At 52.9% G+C, this 19,333-nt stretch overlaps 1 protein-coding gene across 4 annotated transcripts in view; it reads right to left on the bottom strand.

Annotated features, from left to right (window-relative positions):
- Window positions 1–671: 671 nt before the first annotated feature.
- Window positions 672–19,333, bottom strand: part of CPEB1 (cytoplasmic polyadenylation element binding protein 1) — a 37,913-nt gene continuing 19,251 nt past the window's right edge. For 3 of the 4 annotated variants that reach the window (XM_088063311.1, XM_088063312.1, XM_088063313.1), the window contains 9 exons: window positions 9,019–9,233; window positions 7,331–7,580; window positions 7,003–7,116; window positions 6,784–6,888; window positions 5,850–5,986; window positions 4,741–4,939; window positions 3,163–3,257; window positions 2,855–2,935; window positions 672–2,160 (listed from right to left, as the gene is read on the bottom strand). In XM_088063311.1, the coding sequence (XP_087919437.1) occupies window positions 2,050–2,160; window positions 2,855–2,935; window positions 3,163–3,257; window positions 4,741–4,939; window positions 5,850–5,986; window positions 6,784–6,888; window positions 7,003–7,116; window positions 7,331–7,580; window positions 9,019–9,233 (1,307 nt within the window). In that variant the 3' untranslated portion in view covers window positions 672–2,049. The remainder of the gene's footprint in view (window positions 2,161–2,854; window positions 2,936–3,162; window positions 3,258–4,740; window positions 4,940–5,849; window positions 5,987–6,783; window positions 6,889–7,002; window positions 7,117–7,330; window positions 7,581–9,018; window positions 9,234–19,333) is intronic. The other variant, XM_014251036.2, reaches the window with a different exon arrangement.

Genomic DNA, 19,333 nt, shown 5'->3' with positions numbered 1-19,333 from the left:
GCAGCGCCCCGGAACAGGATCCGCGGGGAGCGGCCCGGGAAGGGAAGTTCAGATCCCTGCGGTGCCAGCCCCTCCCAGCCCTGCTCGAGAGAGGACACCGAGCAGCCACAAACTCGCACCACCCATGGAAGCGGCAGCAGCCAGGCCCAAGGGAGGAGCGCTGACAACAAGGCTGCTGCAGAGTTAGCACGGTGGGACCGGGAAGGAGGTCAAAGCCTTCCGTGCTCCAGGGAAACGGGGCACAACAAGGTGTCCACTGTGGCAGCGTCAGTCCGAACTCAGCCCTCCCCAGCCCCACAGAGGAGCCCTGGGGTCCCCTCTCCCCTCAGAGCCCTGCAGGAGCAGCACCTGCGCTGCCACAGTAGAAGAACACAGGGCAACACCGGCTCCTCTCCGATCAGCCTCATCAACTTTTGCTGCAATTAGGGGAGCTCCAGCTGGAGTCCAGGGGCCTGCAGGGACCTCGGAGAAGCGGGACCTGAAAATGCATTGCCCAGCAGGTAGAGCTCCCCTCCCAACCGAGTTACCCACCGACAGCATTCATATCTCATAGCTCCATCCATCCCTCCCCCCAAACCACATCCATACCTTCCCCCACACCTCCGGGAAGTGACACCAGAGCCCCTCTGAGCTGCAGAGATCTCCCACGAAGCACACAAGGCACAAGAAAGTTGGTTTTTTTTTTGCTGCAACGTGTTTATTATGTGCCAAAAACTACACCACAGCTTACTCCACACGTCTGTAGGAGAGTGCAGTCTTGCCTGCATATACTACAATGAGGTAGAGACTTCACACACAGCTTCACAAAACCCCACAAAGAGCAGCTGGGATATGCAACAATGCAACATCAGCTCAGCAGTAAAGGAAAAAAAAAAACCATAGTAAAGAGGGAGAAATTATGACACTGGTTCTTTGGCACACAGCTTCCAATAGAGGGGAAAGTAACAAAATAATAATAATGATCAGCATAATTAAGGTCTCAAATCCCAGCAGCAGCATTTCAGTCGACTGCACTGATACTCCAAACATCTCGGGAAGGAAAAGAAAATTACTTGTCCCCTCTAAGAGAAAGGGCTCCCAGGAACCTTCATCGTCCACCAAACGCAGCCCTTTTTTAGCTTGTTACAAAAGAAAAGGTAAGTCCTGTGACTTTGTGTGATTAAAAACCTCTATCAACCCCCCGTAAGTGCAACTTAAAAAAGTGCAACAAACTATTTAAAACTATATACAGCAGCTCAAAGATCCTCATCCCATCCAGTTTCAAATCCAAAAACAAAAACAAAGCCCGGCCTGTCCCGTTGCAAACCCCTGGATTTACAACGTCCTGCCAGCAGCCCCCAGACACAAATTGCAATAATGTTAAAAGCTGCCAGGAAAAGAAAAGAATCTCTCATTTCAAACGACTTAAAAACTGTTTTTAAGAGTGTAAAAAGGAACTCGTAAAAACCCTCGAGCGTAAAATATGAAATATGATTTGGTTTAAATGAAGAGCAAAGTCTCCTTGTTGTTACAGTAAAAAACGCCAGCTGAACACCCAGGTCACACCATCCAGGTGGGGGTAAATGAATGGAAAGGCACTGTATGGCAACGGCAAAACAATGACCAATGAGACCTGCGCTCTCTCCACCAGTATTGCAAGGAATGTAAAAAAGCGCCTTTAAAAAATAAAAAAACCAGGGCGGAGGCGCCTGTGGCGACACCTCCGCGACACATGGCCCTTGGTTGGTTGGGTTTATTCGTTTTCAATTTTTGCTTCTCATCAGCAAACCAGGAACCAAAGTCTGGGAACTGCAGAATGGCTTGAGGGGCACTCCCCCCCTCAAAACACCCTCAAACAAACCCCAACAAAACTCACTGTGCATTAGTGCAGAAACAAAAAGACCAGCAAGTGCAAACATGAATGTAAGATTTTTGTTTTTTCCCCGTCAGTCCTCAGGAAGAACGTTCCCAGCCGGGCCTGGCTCCGGCAGGCGCTGCTGCGCTCTCCTCGTGGCAGCTTCTCCCAGGACTCTGCCCGCGCCCGCGGCAGCCCCGCGCCCCGGCGGCCCCTTAGCTGGAGTCCCGGTTCTTCTGGTTGCGCATCAGCGGGCGGTGGTGGCGCAGGACCTCCATGGAGTGCTGCCAGTGCCAGCACGAGCGGCAGAAGTACTTGAAGCAGATCTGTGGGCAGAGCACAGGGGCAGCACTGGGGTGTCTCCAGCAGCAAAGAACCGGCAGAGCCGCTCCTCCCCTTGCTCCCTGCCCCGTTTCACAGCACCCACCGGCACGGCAGATCCATGGGCCGGAGAGAAGGAATGCCAGCCATGCTGTGGAGGGCCTGCTGTGCCCAGCTTCCATCTTTTGAATAGGTTTGAAAATCAGGGCTTGGGCACTGGGGCAGCAGCTGGGCTCTCCCATCACTCCATGGCATTCCTGCCTCCTGCTCATATCCCATCCCAGCTCCGCAGGAACCTGCCAGAGCCCAGCCAAGCTCCTTCGCCTGCAGCGATGTGATATCAGCCAGAGCTCCCTGTGCCTCAGGGGGATGCACCCTGACCCACAGAGCAGCAGCCTCCCTCCCCTCAGGGGCACCAGTCATTCCCACTCTAGGTCCCAGTGCTGGTACAGCACCAGCAAACTGCAGCACCCCAGCCTCAAAGCTGGGTGGACATTGCCTGCCTGGGCCTCCTGGCAAGTACCAGAGTTGCCCTCCCCAGGAAGGCTGGGCCTCCTCCAAAGCAAGGCCACCCTCCCAGCTGAGCCCCATCTTCCCCACTGGGCAAGAGCCAGGGTGTATATCCCCAAAACCAGCCACAGGGGCAGCCCCCTCCTGGAGGAAACCCCTGAGCACAGGCTGCAGGAGAAGTGGCCTTACCTGGTCTCTGCAGAAGAATGGGCCAGGTTGGGCATTGCACACCTGGCACATAGAGTCCTCTAGGTACGGGTCGATCTGAACCTGCAGGAGAATGAGGCAGTGGCATGGAGCAGCGCCAGGGTGACTGCCCTCTCCCTTGGTACCTCCAATCCATCCCCAGCAGCACCCCTGGGGCTGGCAGAGCAACAGTCCCACTTCCTGCTGCTTGAGCAGGAATATGGGGCAGGCTCCATGCACACTGTTGCTCCCAGCAGCACCACATCCATCACACAGACCCCTCCCTGGACTGTCCCACCAGCCCCACTCACCTTCTTGGTAAACTTGGTGGTTTTGATCTCCACAAATGCAGCAGTCACAGCCTTCAGGTAACTGCGCTGGTTGTTGAAGGTGACACGGCCTGACCCTGGAATAAGCCAGACCACAGCTGTTAGAGAGGAACAGCAGAGATCAAGAGGGAACCCACTGTCAGCACCACCACCCCTTCCCTGGTGCCACTCAGACAGGGAAACAGTTTTGACAGGGAGATGGTATCCAGGGCCTAGGGGATCCTCCTGCCTCCTCCAGGCACCATACTGCCAGGAGCAGCAGGAGAGCTTCACACTACACCTGATACACACCAGTGCTGAGACGGCTCAGCAGCTTTTATTCCCAGCCTCCCCCTCACTCCAGAGCCTTGTGTTTTGCAGCCTCATTGCTAGTCAGCAGCATTCCAGCACCACTCGCTTCCAGCCAAGGTCTGTTAAGCTCCAGGACTGACACTGGCAGATCCCTACAGCTCAGCCACAGGATGAAGTGCTACCCAAAACCCATCCATTCCCCTCCCAAAGCATTGCACAGGACACAGTCAGGAGGGCCTGGATCCAGCCTGGGGTTACAGGAGATGCCCTCAGTCAGCACAACCAACCAGGGCACAGCTTAGTTACCAAAACTGAACTCTGATTGCTGCAACTATCAGACAGCTCCAAGGGTGGAAGTGCCACTGAGCTGCTGGGAGATGGATCTTGCCTACTTGGAGCAACCTGGGCTCTGCATGAACCACAGGAGGTTGGGGTCACGCGCTGGGACCTCACAGAGAGGTTCTCAAACACCTCATCCACAGTCACACTGAGAATCTGCCTGAAATCTCATACTCCCTCCCATTCCTACCCCTCCTTGAGACTGTCCCCATAGAGGCACTTCAGGGACTTTGCAGCACCTCATGCACATCCTAAACCTGAGCCTTGCCCAGAAAAGCCTGACTGCTATCCAAGGACACTGACCAAGCACTGACAACTCTGCACTACCAAGCTTTGACACTGTTACTGCCTGGCAGCACCAGGAGATCCATGCTCTCTGAAAATTTATGACTTGCTGCAGCCTGAGTCTGGAAAGCTGGTCCTCAGGCACAGGCTGTGCGTTTTTTCCAACAGAGCAGCCACCTCAGTGCTGTCTCCTGGCCCATCTGGCCTCCAGGAAGGTTCACAGGTGACACACCATGTTTCAGCTCTGGTGACAAGAGCCCAAGAACGGGTTAAGACCCACAGCTGTCTCTGCCCTGGGAATGGAAAAGCAGCTACAGCAGCATCCAACAACCACTAACAGCACTGAACAAGGACAGAGAAACCTTCAGCAATGCCTAAAGGCATATTTGAAACTTTAGGCTGCTCTGAAATGATCCAGGACTTTCCAATTCCCAGGCACATCAGCTCTATCAGCCCAGCCTAAGGCTGGTCTTGCCTCCCCAAGGCCAGGAGATGAGAAGCACAGACTGTAGAAGAGGTTGGACAGCATCTGCTCTCTGAGCCTGGCACCTGGACAGACTTCCAACAGAAGGACAAGCCAAGGGCACACTGCAGCCTCCTCACCGCATGTCAGGGGTGACCAATCCCAGTGGAATCATCACTTACCTATGGGATACTTGTGCTTGTCGGTGTCGATGCCAGCATAGACCACCCCTCCAAACAGGTCGTACATGACGGCTGCCAGGGCCTCTGCATTCAGCATCCCGTGCAGGGCCCCCACAAACACCGTCTTGCTGGGGTCCAGCCGCTGCGAGGGGCTGCGCACGAAGTTGCTGTCGGCCAGCACCCATGGGATCACCTGCACCTGCAACCAGGAGCACCCCTGAACCTCAGACTTCAACCCCAAGCTGCAAACATCATTTGTTATCTATTGCTGCTCAGGGTCCACATCCATCTAGAGCTCCAGACACCTCCAAGAAAACCCACAAGGGGACAAAACCAACTCTGCTTCCAGCTGAACTGGAACCCAAGTTAGCAGTTCCTTATGGGTGGCAGCCAGAGGACAATCCACATCCCTCCAACCTGTGTTTATGGCCCAGTCAGGAACCTCCCAGCACGGGAGCCTAATGTTGGAGGGGACCACTGGAATAATCACCCACTGCCAGCTCCACGAGGAGCTCCCATCTGCTCTGCAGCTGATTGAAGGCTCTGGAGTCTATAGCACAATTTGTGCTTGTCTAGATTAAGAGCTCCATCTCCCCATCTTTAACTCCCTGAACTCAGGCACTTGTCTGTGATCTGAGGTCTCCCCTTTCCCGTAAGCCCAAGCTAAGCCCCTGGCAGCCCCAGCACCCCCAAAGCACAGGTCAGCCAGCCAAGGCCATGCTGGGGAGTGGCCTGGGATACAAAATATCTGACTGCTGAGCATGAGTCATTTGTTCTGCAAGCAGAGGAGGCCTGACAAAGCACCTGAGGGATCCCAATCTATCTCTGCAAGCAAAGGCATGATGGAGCAGTCAAATCCCCGTTTCCATGCTCTGTCCAAGCTAACTGAAGCCTGGAGGCAGGGTCTGCCACCAACCCAGGAGCTCCAGGTTGGTTTGACATAAGCTGTTATGAGGGACACAAACACTGAGCTGACACATCCCTACCACAGGCACAGAGCAGTCAAAGCCAGGAGCCAGCTGCCGTTCCAGCCCTGCTTTCCCCTCCTCCAGGCATGCCCCTCTGCACCCCCTGCTGCCATGTCAGGCTGCTCTCACAGCTCTACTCACCTCTTTGCAGCGCATCCTGCGGCTGGACATCTTGAAGTAGTACTCACTGAGCCCATCGGGGCTCAGCAGGTCCTGGGAGCAGGCCTGGAGCAGCGCACGCACTGACTTCTCAGACTCAAACACCAGGTAGACATATCCTTTTGGAAGGGAAAGAAGAAGCTGTTAGAGCTGTGCTGGAGGAGGAGCAGATAATCCCAATTTGCAGACATCCTCAAAAATTACTCTTGGGTGCCACCTGAAGTATCTGTGTGGTAGCTCTTGCTGCTCCCAGCAGACTCTTACATTTAAGCCAAGCTAGGATGAGCCCAAACCTGGGATGGGCACAGCATGAGGGGCAGGATGCCCAGGTCCAGGGCCACGTGGGCCACTGTTTGTCATCCATAAACCACACCTGGACATGCCAGGTGGGCACCACCAGCCTGGCCACAACGAGGTCTGCAGAAAAACAGACCCTGCTTCGTATATTTAGGATGGCCTGGCTCAAATACAGTCCAGGGTTTTAAAGTCTGTTCCATGGATGCCAGTGCTCTACCTCACATTGCTCCGGTGACTGAATGAGGCTATCAGGCACTACAGGGCCTCCAAACCAGCCACTTCCTACCCTGTAACCTTGTAACAATATGCCACAGCCCAGCTGCACACACTGGCAGTGGGATCAGCAGCTGTTCCAGAGCCACAGCCCCACACAGGGCTCCAGAAACAACCAGAGGAGGTTCCCCCAACCCACAGTTCTGCCCCAACCCTGCTACAGATGGATGAGGACGCTGGGTTTGGGGTACCAGTGCTCTGCAGCCCAGGTGCAGACCCAAGGGAGGGCAGGACATTACCCCAGGTGCTCTGTACCATCCAGTCACCAGCATGCAGCTGTACCATCCCAGCATCCGTGCTGTAATATAGCATGGGAAAAAAGTAACCCTACCGTGTTCGCTATTACCTTTAGGCATATTACCTTTGGGAGGACAGCGTGGGTGTTTGCCATCCTTACCGGGCCACTCCACACTCAGGGAGCCAAAAACACGGAAAGTGTTGATCAGCCCAGCTACAGACAGAAGGAGAAAGGTCAGTGTCCCCTCCAAAAAGCTCCATCCTGCACCCTCCCCAAGGTCAACACGCAAAGCCCTGACATGAGGCCTCACTTCCCGGGTGTGCTCACCTTCTGTAATGTCCCACGGGACTCCTCCCAGGAACACTTTGCAGGAATAGACAGGGTTCTTGTAGTTTCGGGGAGGCAGCTGCCCGCTCCAGGTGCAGGTTGCTTCATTCACAGCTTGGAGAAGACACCAGTAATACTCAGTACAAGATCATTTCTTTCCCACTCTCCCACAGGCCTCCCCATATTCCTCAACTACAGGCTACTACAGGTAGAGCCAGAGTCAGCCTTGGGCTTGGAGCAAGCTCTACGCTCAGCCGGTGTCTGCACCGAGGCCACCTGCTCTCCTCCCAAGTGTGGGATCATCCACTGGACCCCCCTCCCAACTCACCTGCTGCCTGCCGATGCAGCCGGGCTTCTCTTTCAATACTGAAGGGGTCTTCTGGAGAGTCCAGAAGATCCCAGGAAGGCCACGCAGATGCTCCAGGCCATCTTTTGGATGCACTGGCCGGGGAGGAAGTTACTGCAGCCAAGGCAGCCTGATCTTGATCCAGCTGGGATCCCACTCCCATCTTCAAGGGGTCTCTTGACACCCCACTGAGAGGCAGGAAGGGCAGAGGAGGGGATATGCGAAGGCTTGACTGCAAGAGAAAAGCCACGTTGGAAATCCAGCTCTGAGTAAAAGCACACAGTGCCAGGGGTGAGTGTGATACACTGGGGCCCTAGCCTTGCTCATGGCAGGAAACAGAGCTCTCGGGGATCCTCTTGAGACCTGGCAGAGGCAAGAAAGCAGCAACCCCAACTCATCCCAGCACCTAGAAAAGCCCTGGGCCATTCTCCACTGAACCCATGCCCGTGATTAGCAGCAGGGATCTTTAAGCAGGAGGCTCTTCAGACCACCAAGCCAACATTTACCCCTGGCTGTACGGCCTCAAGAAGAACTGGGAACCCCAGGAGGAGCCTCAGACTCTGTGCTGTTCCTGCAGTGGGCAGGGCTTGTTGGAGTGCCCATGGGCTCTGCAGGCACTCATCCTCTTGGCCCAGCTCCAGGGCTGCCTGACCAGGGAATGGGCACCATTGACCACAGCCCCTTCCAGGGCAGGAGGAAGGAAAGCTCAGATCACTGGAACAGCAGAGGCAAGGTGCTGCACAGCTCAGTGCCAGCTGCGCTGCTGATCTGTCCCTGTGCTGCCATGGCAGGGCAGTGCTGGGAGCCCTGCCCCTCACAAAACAAGGCCAGCACAGAGCCCTGTGCCCTACACCACCTGCCACCATCCCTGCCTGGGTGCTGCAGCCACTCACACATCCTGATTCTCCACTGTGGATCACAGCAGAATCAACCTCACATCCAGCCAGCTCTGTCCTTCACACCCACCCAAACAGAGGGGTCAGGGCCACGGTGACACCACAACAGAGCCTGGAGCAGCTCCTGGCTTTATTCTCCTGTGTGCCACAGCCAGGTCATGCAGCAGCATTCCAGAGCTGGCTGGAGCCAGGCTGTCCTGCTGGCACCCAGAGCTGCCACTTGCACCCACCACAGACCCATCAGAGCACACTGGGGCAGCCAGGCAGACACTCACTTGCTCCCTTTCAAGTTTAGCTATGCTTTAGGGAACAGGAGCAGGCTAGACCCAGTTTGCTCTATAAGAAACCACCCTGAGATGGAGAAGTGCAGTCAGCAAATAGGAAGAGCAAGGAAAGGCAAGGACAGGAGCTCCTGAGAAATCCAGGCTAGATCAGCCACCTCCCTGTTGGAATCAGGGCACAGATACCACCACCCTGCCACACATCAGCTCAAGCACCAGAAATCCCTCTGGAAGCTACTGTAACTCAGTAGGGCTGCAAGCACAGACCCAAAATGTTAGCTTAGAAGAAAAAAAACATGAGGCTACTGCTGACTTGTGCTCAAAGACTGCATGAGCAGCCTTTCTCCCAAACCCTGGGCTGTGCCAGTGTGTGCACAAGAGCTCCTCCCAGCATTCCCTCCCCTTCCTGAGCAGGCAGGGCTCTGGCTGGTAGCTCCACTCAGCTATTCTGTGCTCCCAAAAAACACAGCAAGACCCCAGGATCCAAACTTACAATCAAGTCTGAGAGGTGGTCAGAACCAGAGCTGAACCCACTGGTGTCCGAGTCCGAGGGGCTGCTGGAGCGGGAGTCCAGGAGGGAGCGGGAGTTCCTCAGCGATGGTGTGGGAAACTTTTCTGGCAGATCTGAACCAATGGGGTCTAAAGGCAGAAAACCCAGCGGAGGCTTGCTCAGGACGTTCCCAAGAGGGTTACTCAGCATGCTGAGAACTGCAACAGAGAGGGACAGTCTGTCAGGGCTGCAGCACAACACTGCTCCTTCCACCTGGCTCCTGTGGCCCAGAAGGCCACCGGGCTCCCACCAGCCCACAAATATCATGGCTGGGAGGTGGCACCTCTGGTGTTTGCCATCAGTTGGGCCATGGTGCTGCACAGAACCCAGAGCAGCCTGGTGTCGCTGACAAACAAAGGTGGGTTATGAGACAAGACTGGCCAGGAGAACACACTTCATCTGGGACAAGTTGAGATTCCACATCCCAGGTTACAGACCTCAGTGTTCTGGGACAGGGCCCTCTGCCCAGTCCATGCCATTCCCTGACACTTGTCCTGGAGCAAGCTGGGGCTTGGGGCAGGGGGGCGCAGCTCCCCAGGGACAGGGGCACACACCAGTGGCAGGCACACCTGGCCCACCAGCAGGAATTTTCAGGCCCACAGGTAGGACACTGCTCACATCACCCCTGCCAGGAGCTGGCTGTGGGCAGCCTGGGCTGCTGACAGAGAAGGCTTTGCTGCCCCTGGTGTGTATTCACAGCAAGTCTGCCTGGTCAGGCCTCTGCCCCAGAGCCTGCAGATGAGAATGTGTCAGACTGCTTCCCTCAAACTGCAGGTTTTCCTCCCACTGAGGAGATGAGGAGAATCCAGGAAAACGCCTCCCTACAAAGAGAGCTGCTTCTGAGCAGAGGTCCAGGCCATCCAAAGGTCATAAAGTCACATCCTGGTCAGTAATGTGGGGGCAGCTGCCACCCACAAGGAGAGGGAATGTAGGGCAGGGATCCCACAGGGGCACAACACCAGCCAGCCTATTCAAAAACAGCAAGTCTCAGCAAGCTGAATGTGTACCCGAACCAAGTGAAAAGAGCAAAGCATTCAGAAATGGTTTTAATTATTCACAGGCTGCAAAACAAGGCAGCTTGCCCTGAAGCTTTCTGTCTTCAGCAAAGCAAATTTGGGATCCACTCGAGATCCTCCAAGCCCCACCTGATCTCAGCAAGCTGAACCACAAGGTTTTAACCCAGATTTTCAGCAGCTCCTACGCAGATGAGGATTAATAATCCAAACCAGCAGCCAAACCAGGAGAGCACCAACACCATCGTGCTCGAGTGCACCACGGTCAGACACTAGGACAGCGTGGTGTCAGCGCCAGGGAGAGCTGCTGAGCACCATGGAGGCGAGATGCTGAGATGTACCTATCCCAAGCTGCATTCTACAATGGCACACCTGCAGGGAAGCTGGCATCTTCAGTCCCACACCTGGGGAAAAACCTCACCACCCCAATCTATGAAGTCACACAGGTATAGGTGGGTCCTTTACTTGAAGCATCTCCCTCAACTCAAAGCAGAGCCATCAGCAACAGTCACAGTATCTTCCCACATTTGCAGAGCCTTATCCTTGTGAAATTCCCCTGTTTTGGCTGCATCATGGAACTAGGAACTCACCTCTGACCACAGTGAGACGGAGACCTTCTGCCTTTTGCTCTCCTGGACAGGCAGCACCTGTGCTCAAACCCAGCCCTGCAGCCACAGGAAAATACTGGCCAGCCCAGCAGTCCTTACCTGGGCAGAGCCCGGGCAGCAGCAGCCCTGGGACCGAGGCAATGTGACACAGCCAGGGAGGAGATGCTCCCTCCTAGTCACAGCTCCAAGCAGGGCACAGCATCTCCCAGCCCCGGCAAGCCGCACTCGCTGCTCTGCCGACTTCTCTGAAGCCACGTGATGTGTTTAAAAATACAGCCGGCGTATTGTTCTGGGGAGACAGCTGAATCTGTCCAACAGGCTCCAAAATCTGATTAGTCACTAAACAGCACAAGAGGCAAAGCAAAGCAGCTGATCCCACAGCCAAAGCCTTGCTGCCAACAAACGCTCCCGCGCTGACACCCTCCTCCTTCCCCAGCCAGTGAGGACCGTGGGTTTGGAATGCCGGCAGCCCTACGCTGACCCTAGCTGCACAGCATTCCAGAGACCTGGAGCAGCTCATGCCAGGCAGACTGCTACCAGATAATGCTGCCCTGCCCTGCATCTCCTGGTTGGCAGAGATGTAGAACCAGAACTCCATTTAGGATGCCACAGCAAGGGTTTGAGGCTCATCAGGAGCTTCCAGTGGCATTACAGGGTCCAGCTACTCTGCCCCATTTATGTTATCCTCATCTCTGCCACCACATACACATTTCTCCCAGGATTTCTCAGCTCTCACAGCAGCTACAAAACCAGTAAGACCAGTATAAGTACACTGAAGTGGCAGCATTACTGGCCTTTAAAAGGCTCTACTGTCTGGGCATTTACCAGCGCATAAAACCCTGCCAGCTTCAACTGCCCCAATCCTAACCTCGTGTCCTGGAAGTGCTGACATCCTGCTGTTAACATGGATAGATTCTACCCAGTCCAGCAGCTTTGACAGCTCTGCACCAGCAGCACTTGGTTACACACTCTGCAGGACAAAATGAGCTCATGGGAGACCCCACACCACCCCAGTGGACCTGACTCAGATTCACCTGGTACCCACAGCCACCCACAGGGACATTGGGACGAAAAGCCATGAGCCAAACTCAGCATTTCCACTTTTATCCTTGCTCAGTGACCAGGCTGTGTGCCCTAACACCAGTCTGTGCAGGTAGCCTAGGAAACACCTGCATGAGACACTCAGATCTTATTCCTCAGCACCATCCCAAAGGCATCCTGCTCTAACTCCCTGCTCCAGCCCACCAAACCCCTCCTGAGGAATGGGGCACAAGAGCCCAACACAGCCTGCCCACCTAAAAAAAGCCTTCAAAGCATTGGGGCCACACTTCCTGGGGAGCTGACCTTGTCTCCCCTTCCAAGTATACAGCTCTTGTAAGGGGAAAAAAAAAAATAAAAATCACTCCCAACACACATGCAAGATGCATCAGCAATTCCTGGAGACAAGAGCATCCCTGCAAGTCCCAAAGTGAAAAAGTAAATACCATGGAACTTCTCAGGGTAAGAAAAGAACATGAGTGCAAAGAAATGTTTTTCACACCTAGAGGGGAAATTTTAACTCAGGGGTCAATGTGGCTCCTATTCATCACTCACACAGCAAGAGCTTCTGGAACTTTTCCTGCCTCTGCTCAATGCAGCAAGGGAAGCACATGGCAATGCTCCTCTGCAGGGGACAGCAGAAAAGGAGCTTTTAATAGAATCTGGGCACTGACTTTTGACTCACTGCTGCAGCTCTAATGCCTGATGCGGAGCCAGCGCGCTCTGCTCCATCTCTGGGCATGCCAGCCCAGCACTGGCAGGTTTGAGCTCTGTAGAACAGCCCTGACACCACATGACACTGCCAGGTCCTGGCCACACAGGCTGTTCCCTGGAGAAGGAGCATTTTTCAAACTACTCCTCTTCCTTAGCTGAGCTTTCCCTAGTGACTGCTGTTTGGATACCATTACTCCTGCATCACCCCAAGGCCCCTAAAGCTCAGGGGAGCGCTCTCAAGACTCTCAGACCCATCACACCTGAGCCAGACACCTGACAGAAACAAGCAACTACACTGAGCCCACAGTGGTAGCTTCAACTCTTGAAGTCAACTCTACACCTGTAGACCCCAAATTATCCTTCAAATCCCATTACCAGCCACTGAACATGAGTTTATCCCACCTCAAGCAGATTGCTCCACCATCACAAGATGCAATTCAGAGCATACTCTGGGAAGGTGTCCCAACAGCAAGATGCAAAATCCAAGCACTAAGAACAACTTTTACTATTCCATCCACTTGTCAAGACATGCAATTTAAGATCTCCAGCACCTGCCCAGGACCTTGGAGCACACAGTTCTTCACTGCACACTGTAATTTACAGCCATTTGATATTTAGACCTTCCTGATAGCTTTGCCCATGCCCATTCTGAAAGAGATGAATGTAAAGATGAGCCCCAAGGATTGCTGGTGCTAGCAGCTCAGGGAAAGAAAGGCTCTGGGAAAATAAACACTATGTGATGACAAATGACAGTTCATTGCCTTGGATAACAGCTTAAGAGCAACAGGATCATTTAGGTGAAGGAAAAGACCTCCAAAATAGAGTTCAACCTTTGACCAATCACCACCTTGCCAGCTGGACCGGAGCACAAGTGCCACATCCGGATATTTCACATGGAGCATCCACTGAGTTTACACCTGACAGAGCTGACCAGAACCTCAGCCACCTCTGAAGTGCCCTTTGAACAAAATGCTTCGTCTCAGCTCTCTGGGAGACCACCCAGCCAACAGCACATACTATCAGTGCTGATGCTTTTCACTCCCTGGTGCATCACTTTAGTCAAATTATCCATAAACTGGATATAACTAGTAACTTCTGCCCAGAGCAAAAATCCCTCTTATCCAGCAGCTGCCCAGGTCCTGCCACTCAAGTTCTTTCTCCACGCTCAGAGCATCAGTGGGAGCTCCCCCATGGCTGAGAACAGCATTTGCCACACCCCTCAGAGTCAGGAGACAGATGGAGAGTGGGCCAAGAAGTCCTGTTGCAGGAGCAGTTTGCCAGGGCCAGTCCTTCAGCTGCCAGCCGTGTCTGGCACCCGCAGACTCTGCACTGGCCGTGGCCCCAGGGCCAGGGGAGCATACGCTCTTTTAGAAGTTATGCTCTGGAGACATGTTCCAGCCTTTAGAAACTCACTGCAGGGCTGGAAAAAGACTACTTTGAAGAGTCCAGGACTTGTCTGAGCAAGGCCTTTGGAGGGTCACCTCCAGCTAGGTTAGGCAGAGGAACATTGCTCAGCACAAGAAGGACGGCAAGCTGTCAAGACCCACCCCCCCTGCATCCACCACAGGCTAGAAGTCCACCTGTCTGCCTGGATCTCCCCACAGGAATGCTCCTTGCCAGGAGAAATAAGGCAGAAGAGCCAGGTTTCAGTGACATCTGCCAAGCCCAGAGGCTGCAGCACCATCTACACATTTGGGGCAGGGCAGCAGAGGGGATAAGCAGTGTGACTGAGGCCCTGGAGACTGAATAGAGTGCACTTTCTTTTGTCATGCATCAAATAAGCTTGTAAAGTTAAAAAAAAAAACAACTAATGTCCTAAACAATAGCCTGCTACAATTCCAGAAAAACAGCTCGTCTGCAGTTTTTACCACCCAGCCAAGCTCTGCCCTGGTGGGGTGGGAGCAAGCTGAATGTTTTAGTCAGCCAAAAAGCAGCACCTCCTACAGACACTGAGAAACTCCACGGCAAGAGAACCATTTGTATGTCTGAAAAGCAAATGGGCACCTCAACCACCTCCTACAGCAGCAGTTCAGCAGTGACACACAGCCAGACAAGCTGCCAGGGTGAGCTTACCCTCCTCACACACAACCACCAAGCAGCTCAAAGCTCATGGCAGGGAAGGGCTGACCAACATTCCAGTCTTAATCCTAAATTTCAGCACTTCTTACCTGGAGCTGTGGGACCTGGAGCTGCCCAAAAAGAGCCCACACAGCCACAGCACAGGAACATTGACTGGAACAGGGCCAGCAGCAGCTGCAGTGGCAGATGTGGGGCTGGAGCACACAGAACAGGGACAGGATTTGCTTGGCACAGGGAAGGCAGACAAGGGATTCTCCCTGCTTACCAAACTCTTTCAGGGGCGCAAAAAACCCAAGGAAAAGCTGCACCAAGAGCAGTGGCACAGAAATTTCTTCCTCTTAAGTAGAGCAGCCATGGGACAAGGCCCAGAGCTAGAGGGAACTGAGTCCTTATAGTCCTAGAGCTCACCAGAGCAACACATTGGATACATCTAGAGGATCTGCCCAGCTCAAATCCTCCAAGTTTCATTATATTCCCATTACTCCACTGAAAAAAACACAGTCAGTGCTGTTATTAGAGGGGCCATGTGAAGACCAAGTCACACAGTCCTCTCCAAGCTGTATCACCACAGAAGCCCCAGTAGTCTTGAGCCAACTACCAGCTCTAGAGAAAAGCAGCTCCCAGACTGCAGATGTAATCAAACCAGCAGCAACCACCATCTAAAGTAGGACCTACAGCACAGCCCATTTTTTTCTGAACTACAAAAGAGGAACCTCTGCCCTCACAGATGCTTCATATTTGGGACGAAGAAAAACTGAAGATATTTGGGCAGCTATTTCTGGTTTGCTAAGAAGGGGGCAGGGGAATAAAAAAAGGCAGCATGATCCCACAGCTGAACCACAGAATTAGAGTCAGGACACCTGAGGTCTATTCTTGGTTCTGGCACCAACATGTTAAGTCACTTGCCCTGAAAAAATGGAAACAGCAGCGTAACTGGGAACAAGCAGAAGATTATTGCATTAACATCTGAGAGCACTGGACCCAGCTGACAACAAGGCTCACAGCTTCCTGAGGCAGAGAATTTACTCCTGTGTGTTTCTAGGAAGGGAAAACAGCTGCCCAAGGTAAATATAAAAATCAGAAAAGACAGCTAAAATGCAATTCAGGATTACAAGTGCCCAGGTAATTGCATTCACTAAGCAGGCTGCCACAACCACAGCTGTCTTTAAAGAGATGAGAACACTGAAATACAGCAGGTTTTAACATGTATCATTCCCAGAGAGATTTAAAAGCCAACATATTCAGGTCAAATTCTGCACAACAACCTTCAGCTTCACAAGCCTTTAGAACAAACACTTCTATACTTAAGTACCAAACTCCTCTCAATTATCTGCCACAACATCTAGGGTGCAAACTGTGCTGTGTGTTACCTGACTCAGTAACAAGGGTGAGTGACTCATCCTCAGCTGCACCACAGTTTGGGGGTGTCAAGGCCAGTATTCCACCTTTAGAAGGGGGACTCTCTAGAAGAGGGCAAGGTGTTGGCCAGACCCCTCTGCAGGCTACAGTGAAGGAAAAACAACAGGAAAAAAAAGACAGACTTTAGACCCAAACTCAATTTTCTTTGGGAAATGGCACACAAGCGTCACTGAGGCCTTCAGCTGGCATAAAGCCACTGCTAGACTGGCACTCCCAAACCCTGCTGCCTGCAGGCTCCCAGTTACCCTCCAGAGGTCTGCAGCCCTTAGCATGACAGCTTGGGAGTTTGCCCCACCTACCCCTCCACACTCTTGGGGAGAAAACCAGGCCGAGGTGCAAGGAGGGAGCTGGCACGTCCCCACAGCCATCTCAAATGTGTGGCACCAGCTGCTGTGCCCGAGCACAGCCTCTGCGCTGGCAGCAGCACAGACAGCACCTGTGATTCAGCTGTTTTGTCATTGTCTAAGGGACCAGCATTGGGGGAGCAAGCTCAGAGATGTGGATAGAAGGTGCAACCCTGGCTGGAGATACCTTGCCCAGAGCCCCAGCCCTACAGCAGCACCACTCAGCCTCCGTGTGCAGTGACAGCCCAAGGACCACAGCATCCTTCAGAAGGGGATCATCATCCGAGCCAGCTCAGGGGAGGCACCCACTTAAAAGGATGTTTTTGTGGGAACCAAAGGCTGAATTTAGCTCCTGGAGCCCCCTTGGGCTACATTATTTCTGCCGCCCTCCAGCAGCTTTCCTACCCGGTTCTGATCAAGAGCTGAACTGGAAAACCTCGAGAGATCCCTTCCAACTGGAGTTACCCTAAAGACCCCAGCCTGCCAAGGGCACTGCAGAGGGCCCACAAGCCTCTGCTACAGGCACACTGGAGAGCAGGTACAAAACCTGTTCCCTACCCAGCTCCATGCAGAAGCACTCATGTCAGCATGTGCTGTGGAGTTCACAGTAAAGGCACAGAGTCAAGAACACATTCAAGGCTTCTTCCAGAGTGTGCCCATGCTCCTGGTGGAGCTGCACTCCACTCCACTGACCATTTTTGGGTCAGCTCTGCTCAGCAAGGAGCCGTCACATCCACTGTTCAGATGCTTAGTAGTGCAAGGGCTGGAGGAATACCTCTCCTCTCATTTGACTGGTCCAATTTTGGGGATGAATCCTACTCCAGGCCAGGCCTTGCACACACTAAACCACTCTCCCTGCTGCTACCTCCAATATCAATCACAGGAAAGACTAAACCAGGAATTGTCTGGGGCAGTTCAGACCCACTGAATAGCAACTCCAATGCTCTCCTTGGACAGGAGCATGCCTTTTAAGGCTCAAATTCCAGAGTGAGACAAGAGAAATGTTCTCCAAATCACCACTGGACAGTGCCACAGGGCTGCTCCAGATGCCACAATCAAACATCCCTCCCTGACAGAAGTGTCAAGGGGACCACTTTGAGTGGTACATGCCTACTCCCATCAAGCTGCCTCCAGCACAGGACTGGAGCTGCCCTGACACTTCAGTTCTGGCTGGATACAGGCAGAGATGCTGGTTGGTTTCTTGTTCCTCCTCTATTTGCATCTTCTGTTTTACAGCATCAGCACAGATAAAAATAAATCTGTTTTAGGAGAACTTGCTCAAATGGAAGCTGTAAGAGTCGGATTGAGAGCAACTTCCATTAGAAACCAATTGCAAGCTCAGGTTTGATACTTCTTTTACTTATTTGATACATATTTTATTCTCTTAAGGATCAAATACCACCGTCACATGAGCAGTGTGCAGCTATTAAGTGCTTCCCCGCTTCCCACTCCGCAGCACGGGAGCCAAGCACTGAGGAACCAGCCCACTGAGCAGCTCTTACTGAAACACATTCAAGGAACAAGTGCCCATTAAGTACCCACATCGAATAAATCCTTAGAAAAGCACTACAAGCACTAGGATGGCATGGGACAAGCATCTAGTAAGGCTGTCTCAGGTACTCCTGGAATACCAGCACCAAGCAGGAGATCCAGAGAGTCAAACCAGCTCCCAGCTTTGTGCCCTTCCACTGTTATCATCCACAACCTTCACAAAGGAAGCAACACCACCACCACATCTGTGCTTCCATTACTACACTCTGAACATGTCATTCAGAAACTCTGGATACATGTTTTCTTGAACCAGGCACAGCTCCGAGGTCGGCAGGAGTTGCCCTTCCCTGCTCACCACAGCAGCACAACAAACTTTCCCCAAGTTTTCTAGGCATTCTCAGGCTTAAATGAAAAAGAAGTCTCACTCAGGTGAAGCACTCTCCCCCCACACCCAAAATACCCCTTTCATTACAGAGCAAGAAAGTCCTTGAATATTCTGATGCCAACCTACTGTTGTCCAGACACTGAGATCTCCATCAGGATGAGCCTCTGGAATCTTCCTCTAGCATAAGGAGAAGGATTTACACACAGTCAAGCAGAAATAAACAGGAGCCAAAGACACACCTAGGTCTTCTGAAACCACTTGTCCAAAAGACAGCAGGAAAGACAGCAGGGAGAGAACCTGGACGTGCACAAAGGAGCGATCTATGGAGCTTGGCACTGGTTAGCCAAGCAGCAAATTAAACAGATGGAGAACTGCAGACCCAAATCCTCTGCCCCAAGCTCTGCATCCAAGCACTCAAACCAGCAGCTCAAGGAAAGCCAGTGACTGCCATGCTGTATTTATAAACAGCCATCCCAGGCTGAGGAGCAACTCTCCCCTGGGGGGGCTCAGGTGCCCTCCACCACACACAGCATTTGAGGACGCTCTGAAAACAGCCTGACCTCAGGGAGCAGCTTATGAATCCCTCCTGCTGTTATCAAGAAAGGCAAGAAGACCATGACAACAACCATTCTTCCTGTGCAACAGGTCTTTTCTTTCATCTTTCAGACGGGGTTTTGCCTTGAAAACTTCAGAGAGATTCGTGCTCTGAGGCCTCACTATCTGCCAGGCAACACACAACAGACTGCCTGCAGCTCCAGCCTAGTAGATTTTGAGCAACTACAGATAAGCAAACATATTGCAGAAATGAGTTGCTGTGCTCTGGGAAGCACAAGAGCCAAGAGCTGGGAAGATTCAGCAGCATTTTCCTACCATGGGCCATTTCCCCAGAACCAGAGCGACAGGAGCTGCAACCTTGCAGGCTGGAGAATGAGACAGCAGCAGCCACCCCGCAGAGGGCACAGATGAGGCTGGAGCTGCAGTCTCAAGAGCAAATCCAAGGAAAAGCTCAAATCTTTAGACAGCTTTAGGGTCACACAACAAGCAGAGGCAGATACAGCAAGGTGCTCCATCAGAAAGAGTTCACTGCTGGGCTCACCTGGACAGCCCAACATCCTCTCCAGAAGACTTGATCCTGCTAAAAACACTCCCAGGTTAGCATTGCAGACT

This window comes from Pseudopodoces humilis, chromosome 16 (genome assembly GCF_049639895.1).
Source record: "Pseudopodoces humilis isolate 2021_Gansu_Grassland_sample_001 chromosome 16, ASM4963989v1, whole genome shotgun sequence".
NCBI classification, from domain to species: domain Eukaryota; kingdom Metazoa; phylum Chordata; class Aves; order Passeriformes; family Paridae; genus Pseudopodoces; species Pseudopodoces humilis.
The sequence above is the reverse complement of the archived record's forward strand: the minus strand, read 5'-3'. Positions and strand labels throughout refer to the sequence as shown.